The sequence below is a fragment of the Pseudophryne corroboree genome, chromosome 1 (genome assembly GCF_028390025.1).
Source record: "Pseudophryne corroboree isolate aPseCor3 chromosome 1, aPseCor3.hap2, whole genome shotgun sequence".
Lineage (NCBI taxonomy): Eukaryota > Metazoa > Chordata > Amphibia > Anura > Myobatrachidae > Pseudophryne > Pseudophryne corroboree.
The window spans coordinates 614,964,176-614,974,119 of NC_086444.1; the positions used below are offsets into that span (position 1 = coordinate 614,964,176).

The following is a 9,944-nucleotide window of genomic DNA, read 5'->3' on the forward strand; positions in this document are numbered from 1 at the left end:
TCAGCTGAGCATCAGTAACTTTTATCTCTTTTTAAAGCACCACACTTGCACCTACTATTCACCCTTTTGGGTGTCATAAGTTTTGTCTACCACACACGTGACGATCTCTGTTTACATTCTTTCACAGTCTTGACGGGTCTCCCCGGCGCCTGTTTGTGCTTCCGTTGCTTAGCAACGGATACGTCAGCTATGCGCCGCCCGGGCGTCGCACCCGGAAGTCCCGGACACAGACGCCGGGAACACCTGGCTCTGCACTGCTTTAAAAGGTGAGTGATTCACTTGGTGGGTTTGGTTCTCGTTTTCTGCACATCACACTCTACATGGGTTTGCTTACCTGAGGAAAAGGCTTGATGCCTTGAAACGTCGTAAGACCTCCATGTTTTCTTAGTTTTTTTGCACTTTATTGTCTTGCTATGTTTTGCACATAAAAGTTTTTTTAAGTCCTTGGAGTGCCGCTTCTCGTCCTTTTCCAGATACACCTGAGCCACAGGTGGGGAAGGCATAGAAACTATATATATATATATATATATATATATAAAACTCCTGTCGGTCTGGCACTCCCTTCAACAAATTATATCACCTGCACCGGTGCCTTCATGTAGATACAAACACAGTCCCGGAGATGCGGCACTCTGGTTCACTTTAGCAAGCAAGAGGCGGGTGTGGACTCCCAAATATGAATCAACGTTTCAATATTTATTTATATTGTCATCAGGATACAACTAAAACAAACATAGACATACCTTTATACAAGCCCATCACCACGTGAATGCCGGCGTCGGGAACGGGACCGCTCACCCGCCCCTTTGCCGCGCTGAAAACGGACGTCATAGACCTGCGTCTAGTGAGTCCCGATATAGTCACCATGGCAACAAGAACAAGCCTAGAGACACAGGGCGCACTATAAGTACAACCATAATATCGTTATTCAAAACATATATCAAGCATTAATAACATGAATGGCCCATAAAGAACTAACTGATGAAAAGTAAAAGGCTACCATAGCAATATACTAACGTAATGCTGCGTAGGCTACGTTTTCATTAAGCCCCTTAGGGGCAATTACATTAAGGCGATGGATCCATTGTGCTTCGCAGCGTAATAGTTGTAAAGATCTGTTACCCCCTCTGATGTTAATGGGGACCGTATCAATCATACGGTAACGAAGACTAGTAAGTGGGTGTTTAAAAAGTGCAAAGTGGCGGGCTACGGGTTGATCACTCATGCTTGATGTAATAGCTGCCCGTAAGGAGAAATTGACAAGTAGTGCAGGTGCATTTACATCTGTACGGCCCATTAAGAAAGCTACCTTTCTGTCCAATACCCGAGTAGGATGCTTTAAATGCACCTGCACTACTTGTCAATTTCTCCTTACGGGAGATGTTTTCTGTCATCCTCACTCTGGAAAACAATTCCATATCAGGCATCACTTTACATGTAATTCCACTTTCGTAGTCTACCAAATTGTTTGCCCATGCGGTCTGTCATATATCGGCAAGACTGAGAGCAAATTCAAGGAGCGCATGGGCAATCATAGGGCAGCTATACGGGCAGCTATTACATCAGGCATGAGTGATCAACCCGTAGCCCGCCACTTTGCACTTTTTAAACACCCACTTACTAGTCTTCGTTACCGTATGATTGATACGGTCCCCATTAACATCAGAGGGGGTAACAGATCTTTACAACTATTACGCTGCGAAGCACAATGGATCCATCGCCTTAATGTAATTGCCCCTAAGGGGCTTAATGAAAACGTAGCCTACGCAGCATTACGTTAGTATATTGCTATGGTAGCCTTTAACTTTTCATCAGTTAGTTCTTTATGGGCCATTCATGTTATTAATGCTTGATATATGTTTTGAATAACGATATTATGGTTGTACTTATAGTGCGCCCTGTGTCTCTAGGCTTGTTCTTGTTGCCATGGTGACTATATCGGGACTCACTAGACGCAGGTCTATGACGTCCGTTTTCAGCGCGGCAAAGGGACGGGTGAGCGGTCCCGCTCCCGACGCCGGCATTCACGTGGTGATGGGCTTGTATAAAGGTATGTCTATGTTTGTTTTAGTTGTATCCTGATGACAATATAAATAAATATTGAAACGTTGATACATATTTGGGAGTCCACGCCCGCCTCTTGCTTGCTAAAGTGAACCAGAGTGCCGCATCTCCGGGACTGTATATATATATATATATATATATATGTAGTAAAATGGCCATGCACAACTGACAGTCCATGAGGAAGCTGCACCGAAACAATATCGTCGGATGGTCACAGGATGTAACTATATTGTATATGCAATGGACTGCTGACTACTGATAAGCACTTTATGGCTGTTTTCACCATTTTTTTTATTATGGCTACTATGGTGATTAAATTGACCTTATATTCATTTGATGTACTGGTCCTCCATGTTAATATGACAACCTGTTACGGTGTGTAGTTTTGCATGGCTGTTTTACTATTGATAAATTGAGCAGCACCCAGTTATTATTGTCCTTAATGTGTGCGATCTCGCAAGTATATATATATATATATATATATATATATATATACATACACACACAGGTTGAGTATCCCACATCCAAATATTCCGAAATACGTAATATTCCGAAATACGGAATTTTTTGAGTGAGATAGTGAAATCTTTGTTTTCTGATGGCTCAATGTACACAAACTTTGTTTAATACACACATTTATTAAAATTATAGTATTAAATGACCTTCAGGCTGTGTGTGTAATGCGTATATGGAACATAAATGAATTGTGTGAATGTACACACACTTTGTTTAATGCATAAAAGTTATTAAAAATACTGGCTAAAATGACCTTGAGGCTGTGTGTATAAGGTGTATATGAAACATAAAGGCATTCTGTGCTTTGACTTAGGTCCCATCACCATGATCTCTCATTATGGTATGCAATTATTCCAAAATACGGAAAAATCCGATATCCAAAATACTTCTGGTCCCAAGCGTTTTGGATAAGGGATACTCAACCTGTATATATATTTATAATGCAAGGCCAGTCTGAGCCAGCTTGCCATATGAGGGCACTGAGATGGAGAAATATTAGTTTCATAATAAATAGTTCAACATGTGCAGTTTAAAATTAGATAACTTTTTTAAAAATGTCAAAATTTATGTTAAATCCTTTATACTATTAATTAAAAATACAAATGGAGGAGGAGGTGTGGACAGGGGTAGAGAAAGAAAGAACCCGCAGGTCTGCATGTTCCTGGGGGCATCCCTCGGAGATACTGAGTCCCCTGTCAGGAGAGAGGAGGCGATGGGGGTTACTGCAAGAGTGAGGGGGCGATGGAGGCATCGGCGTGTGTGAGGAGATGGTGGTTCCTGCTGCGGTGAGGTCAGATTTTGGGTCCTGTTTAGGTCTGTGGGGAGGGGACCTTTAGCTTATACAAAAAATATATCCTAAAGTACAGGCGTGCCTTGGTATCCCCCTTGTATCTGCCTAAGGGTGTAGTCATTACTCACTGACACATTTTCAAAGATCCACAGGTGGAACTAATTATGGGGGTCATTCTGACCCATTCGCTTGCTGCGTTTTAACGCAGCAGAGCGAATGGGTCCCTGTTGCGCATGCCAGGCGGCCAAAGGTCGTAGCAGGGATGCGATCGCCTCTACATGATTGACAGGCAGAGGCGACCGCTGGGCGGGAGGGGGCGGAACGGCGGCCGCCGTTTCGTGGATTTGGTCCGGCCAATGCAGGCGTGGCTGGACCGAACGGGGGGCGGGCCGCAGCCGCTGCATGACATCACACGCAGCCGCTGCAGGCCGGGTAGCGATGAGTAGCTCCTGGCCAGCACGCTAAAGCTGCGCTGGTCGGGAGCTACTCTTGTAGTGCAAAGGGGGGGGGGGGCGGCACTGACATGCGGGGGCGAATGATCATAGCTGTGCTAAATTTAGCACAGCTATGATCATCTCGGAATGACCCCCTATATCACCTGTGATTCTGTGAGGAGACCAGGAAAACATGAACTGTTTGGGGTCCTGAGGACCGAGTTTGAGAACCTCTTTTCTAGTCCATCAACTGAGACTGAGTATATATAGTCAATGGTGTCCACACATACTGTATGAGAAATGTACAGTATGCACCTATGTGTCAGAATACTAATTAATTTCTCAATAACCGTACACCAATCCATATACTGTAATCACCTGTAATTAATGCATATTTCTCATTATTTTTGTGCGTGTGTATGTGTGTGCTTCTCAGGCATGCCCCCGAGTCTCTCTCAGACAATATCTATTCCCGTGAGTCAGATGTCTGGAGTTTTGGGGTACTGCTTTATGAACTCTTCACTTACTGTGAAAGAAGCTGTAGCCCATCTGCGGTAAGTGTTTGAGACTCCAGTCAACATTAAGGCATTTCATAAAATTTAGATCCAATTTGTTTTCCTGATACTGCAAAGACAAAAATTCAGTGACGAAAGTGTGTTGTAAGTAACTGTTCTTAAACTAGAAAATGATGACACACGAGTCTTTGCCTTTTTCAGGAGTACCGACGTATGATGGGCCCCCACAATTCCCAGCAAACTGTTTGTGCACTTGTAGAACTATTAAGAGCTGAGAAAAGACTGCAGGCTCCCCCAAGCTGTCCAGTACATGTAAGCTCCTACATTATATCTGTATAACCTTTTATATTGCTCAATATACATACTGTATTTGTGTCATGTAGTTTTAATAGTGCATTTTACCAAACATTATAACTTACTGCATTAATAGGACATCTCCATTTAATTTTTCCTATAGCTATGTTTTCCTTAGCCTTCCTTGAATCATTTATGTAAACCTGTTTGTCTATTCATTTCAGGTGTATGAGATGATGTTCTCATGCTGGTCTTTCCTCCCCTGTGAGAGACCAGCGTTCAGTGACTTGGACAAACAGTGTGAGCAGTTCCGGAAGATGTGCAAGAGTCTGTAAGCTTAATAATAGTGTATATGCAGAGCAGTGGAGTGGATTGTGGAGTTAAACCATAATCTCATAATTTAACACAAGGCAACTTTTCAATTTGTGTATACAGGTTGAGTCTCCTTTATCCGAAATGCTTGGGACCAGAAGTATTGCTGATATCAGATTTTGCTGTCTTTTAGAATATTTGCATATACATAGGGGGGTATTCAATTTTCTGCGATCATTGATGGCGGGTAATTATGTTGCCAGGGGGCTATTCAATTAGCCCCAATAAGATGGTGCGGAAGCATCTTATCTGGGATTTTGTTTCACCTGCCCCAGGGAGGTAAAGCAAAATCCCCCAAAGCAGCCCCGTTATCATCAGACAACGGGGCTATTTCTACCAAAAACACACGTTTCACTGAACCTGTGTGTTTTCGGGTGAAAAGGATTTCTTCAGGTGACCTAATTGGATACCACAAAAGAAAATATAGAAGAAACATTGGGAAAAATCGCAAGTGATTGAATACCCCCATTAGGAGATATCTTGGGGATGGAACCCTAAACACAGATTGAGAGATGGGCCTAAACACAGAATACATTTATGTTTCATAAACACCTTATACACATAGCCCGGAGGTCATTTTATACAATATTTTGAATTATTTTGTGCATGAAACAAAGTTTGTGTACAGTGAACCATCAGAAAGCAAACGTGTCACTAACTCAGTCGCACTCTAAAAATTCTGGATTTCAGTAACTTGGAAATGAGAGACTGAACCTGTGTAATAGCAGTAAATATCAAAATGTACAAATATTTGCTCACAGATAAGTCAGATATATGGTGTACACCTTTTTGTCATTTGGTTTCCTTTTCATTTTATAATTTTCACGTCTAAAAATAAAATTAATTACAAGTGAATGAGTGTGTGCTTCACTACCATGAAACTATTTGCACAACTGGACACAAATTATTATTATTGTTATCCTTTATTTATATGGCACCACAAGGGATCTACAGCACCCATTACAGAGTACATAAACAAATGAGCAAAACAAGAAAACAACACATACAGTTCAGACAATATACAGATGTAGCCACTGTCATTGTGTTAGGGTCTCCTGCCCTGTGCTGCCACGTCGTCATGGCAACCGGGAGACAAGTGCTAGCGGAGTAACCTGAGCGCAGCTGATACTCCGGTTCGGGTCTTTTGCTGTGCAGTGGTTACAGGCTTTGTGCACGGCAGGGGATCCGGTGCTGGTTTTTGTGCTCACAGTCTGTGAGGTCTGAGTGGGGCGTGGACAGCACCTGCTATATAAACCCTCTTCTCAGGTTAAGCAGATGCTGCTGAATCTTTGTTGGTTAGTCAGTTCCTGAAAGTTAGCCAGTACTGTGTAGCTTTGTATTTGTTTGTTGCTTACTGCAAATAGGCCTTGGGATTTGGTACTACACTCTGCCAATCCAGACCTAGCAGTAAGACTGGAGTCAGTCATTTAACTTGCTGGGGTTCTTTTGCTACTCTGTGAACTTAGCAAGTTTGCGGCTGTATTCTCAGACTTGCCTGCCAAAATCCTTTCTCACTGTGCAAGGTGTTCAGGTGTCAGTTTAGTGGCAGTAAGCTGAACCAGTGCACTGCAAGTGAGGACTTGGATTGTGGAGACTCTCCTTGTGTCTATTATTCCATCTCTGACCAAGGAGTTTACTGCCACACCCGTTGGTAACCCTTTAGGGTTTTGCTGTTGCCCTTAGCAACGGCATTTCGGGTTCTCTACGTATTAAAACACAACATCTCGCTTCTTTCCATCTGAGCATTCCTAATACTAGGGAGACACCCAGTTTCTTTGCCTCTGGGCTTCTCTGTTCACTTTGTGTTGATTTTGTTACCCTATCACCTTCTGTGTACGTAATGTCATATTCCCCAGTCTGTCTGTGAGTTCATTTGTTTTGCATCCCTCTCCGTTCACACACCAGTACATTCCTGCAGGCACTGGTGTGCATAACACATTGTGGCTGCACCTAGTTGCAAACGTGTGTATATACTATATATGCACACCCGCGATGCATATGCAGGTGTGAATAGGTGCAGCTCTAGTCATTGCAGAGATGTGTATGCACGTGTGTAAACATCACAGCAACGAGGAGTTTTGCTACATCTTTAGGACATGTATAGAAAACCAGGGGTTAAGTGCCATCAAAGGGAGTATGGAGTATAAGGTATTGTAAGTAAGAGAAATAAAGGCACATGAGGGGAGAAGGCCCTACTCTTGTGAGCTTACAGTCTAGAAGGTGAAGGGCTAAAAGACTGGGGTGACACAGAATGGGTAGACAGTGAGTGTAGACAGGAGGGTTAGGAGGATAGTTGGCTGGCTTTGGAGAAGAAGTGGGTCTTGAGAGCCTGTTTAAAGTTTTTTTTAGAGAGGTGGAGAGGTAGAGAATTCCAGAGATAGGGAACAGCACATGCAAAATCTTGTAGGTAGGAGTGGGAGGAGGTAATCAGTTGGCAGGAGAGACGGCGTGCATTAGCAGAGCGAAGAGGACGGGTGGGAGTGTGAAGAGAGATAAGGTCAGAGATGTAAGAGGGAGAAGAGTAGGTGAGGGCGTTGTAGGTGAGTGTGAGAAGCTTGAAATGGGATTCTGAATGGGAAGGGTTGCCAGTGAAGGTCCTGCAAGAGAGGGGTGGTGAATGTAGTATGTTTGGTGAGGAAGATGAGATGGGCAGCAGCATTGAGGATAGAGTTGAGTGGAGAGAGGCATTTGTCAGGGAGGCCAGATAGGGGGAGATTACAGTAGTCCAATCTACAGATGACCAGTGAGTGGATGAGTGTCTTAGTAGCATCCTGTGTGAGAAAGGGTCTGATCCTGGAGATATTTTTTAGATGGAAATGGCAGGTTTGTCAGAGGTACTGTATGTGTGGTTTGAAGGAGAGGGAGGAGTCGAGGATTAGGTAAGAGATGCATTGTATAGGGAAGTTACTTGTTCAGGGTAGTGATGATTGAGTCAAACAGGGAGGTCAGGAAGTGGTGTCAATAGCCTCAATGTTACGCTTAGTGATGGAAACCTCAGGAGGTAGAGATGGAGAAGCAAAGAGAGATACATTTTAAAAAAGCAGGTGATTGTCAGAGAGGGGGAACAGGGAGTTGGAGATATCAGAAATATCACAGCGGTGAGGGAAGACCAAAACCAGTGAGCTCCCATTCACATGGGAGGGGAGGAGGTCCACTGGGATAGACCAAGTGAATATATGAGGTTAAGGAGTTTAGAGGTAGGGGATTTAGTGGGGATATCGATAGGGATGTTGAAATTGCCTAAGATAATGGCGGGAATGTCAGAAGAAAGGAAGTGAGAAGGCCAGGAAGCAAAGTTGTCAAAGAATTTGGAGGGAATGCTAGGGAAGCGATAAAAGGCAGCTACTCGAAGATGGAACAGGTTGGAAGAGGTGAATAGCATGGACCTCAAATAGAGAAAATATGGGATGGTTCTGGGGATATGAGTTGGTATGAGTAGCTAGAGGGTAGAAGGACCCCAACACCACCACCATGGCGACCCCTGGATCGGGGTGTGTGTGAGAATGTGAGTTCCCCAGTACAGAGAGCAGTGGGAGAAACTGTATAAGAGGGTGTTATCCAGGTTTCAGTGATGGCTAGGAGATGCAGGGAATTGCAGATGAAAAGGTCATATGGAACCAGTTTATTACAAACAGCTGGTATTCTAGAGGGCACAGGAGAGAGTCTGAGGGGGTGATGTTGATGTGATTGAGATTATCAGGGTTGCTGTAGCATTGAGGTGAGATGATCTTAGAAGGCAGAGATACAGAGGGTGTAGTGATGGTGCTGGCTCCTGAGGTAGGAAGGGACACTGCAAGAGTAGAACATGGAGGAAGTAAAGTGTGGTACTGAGGGAGGTAAGGTGAAGTGGCAGGGAGAAGAGGAAGGAAGCAGGGCTGATTAGTGGCAGAGTGAGCCCAAGGTGGGGCAGAGGAGAATGACAGTGGGATGACAGGTGAGGAGTGGAAGGGAAGCAGTGGGGTGGATGGGAGACAGAGGAGGGGAGAGAGGTGGAGATGTATGAGACTAGGAAAGAAGGACAGAGTTGGGCAAACAAGGAGTGTTGTGGGGCGTTAGTGACAGGCTGGGCATACTGTAGTGTGGATGAGGTAAATAGGAGTATAAATTTGGAAACAGGAGTGATTGATGTATGATAAGCAGAGCAGTAGAACTGCAGAAATGCAGGTGAAAGTACAGTATTGGAAGTGTTCAGTAGTAGTAAATTGGTGGAGAAATTGAAGTTGTAGGAGGTGTTAGAAATCAGAGGATATGAGGGTAGGAAAAAAAAAAAAAAGCAAAGGAAATTCAGACTGGATTTGCAAGTGTGTAAAGACAAAATGATACAGGTTAAGCATGTGCATGAAGATGTTTGTGAATACTGCAAATAAACATACAAGTAATTGAAGTAATTGACAGTTGTTGCTGCGTCAAAAACAGGGAAACACAGTGCTGATTGTCCAGGTTACACAGGCAGCAGTTGTTTGGTATGGTGAGAAGGTGAACTCACAATTGTTGTTTCAATGAAGATCTTTTGTGATTCTGATTATGGATAGAATCTTGTTCTTACAAAATGTTCCTTACTGCAAATTGGTTGCATAGTGTTCACTGGGGGTCATTCATATCTGATCGCTGGGCTGCATATTTTGGTATCCTCCGTTCACATAGTCACCGTCTCCAGGGCGAGTGTATATTCGCCGTGCAAGTGTGCGTTCCTATGTGTATGCCGAGCTGCTAAAATTAATTTTGTGCAGTCTGTGCGCAACTCAGGACTTACTCCTCCAGTGCGATAGATTCAGGCTCATCAGGGACGAAGCTGACATCAGACACCCTCCTTGAAAATGCTTGGGCATGCCTGCGTTTTTCAAGGCACTCCTTGTAAACGCTCAGTTACCACCCACAAATGGCCTCTTCCTGTCAATCACCTTGCGAGTGCCCGTGCGTTCGGATTTTTCGCACCATCATGTCGCTGACCGACGGTGC

At 43.9% G+C, this 9,944-nt stretch overlaps 1 protein-coding gene across 1 annotated transcript in view; it reads left to right on the top strand.

Annotated features, from left to right (window-relative positions):
* Positions 1-5,840, top strand: part of JAK3 (Janus kinase 3) — a 200,923-nt gene extending 195,083 nt beyond the window's left edge. The window contains exons 22-24 of the mRNA XM_063914414.1: positions 4,241-4,358; positions 4,521-4,631; positions 4,838-5,840. Coding sequence (XP_063770484.1) covers positions 4,241-4,358; positions 4,521-4,631; positions 4,838-4,948 — 340 coding nt within the window. The 3' untranslated portion in view covers positions 4,949-5,840. The remainder of the gene's footprint in view (positions 1-4,240; positions 4,359-4,520; positions 4,632-4,837) is intronic.
* Positions 5,841-9,944: the final 4,104 nt, after the last annotated feature.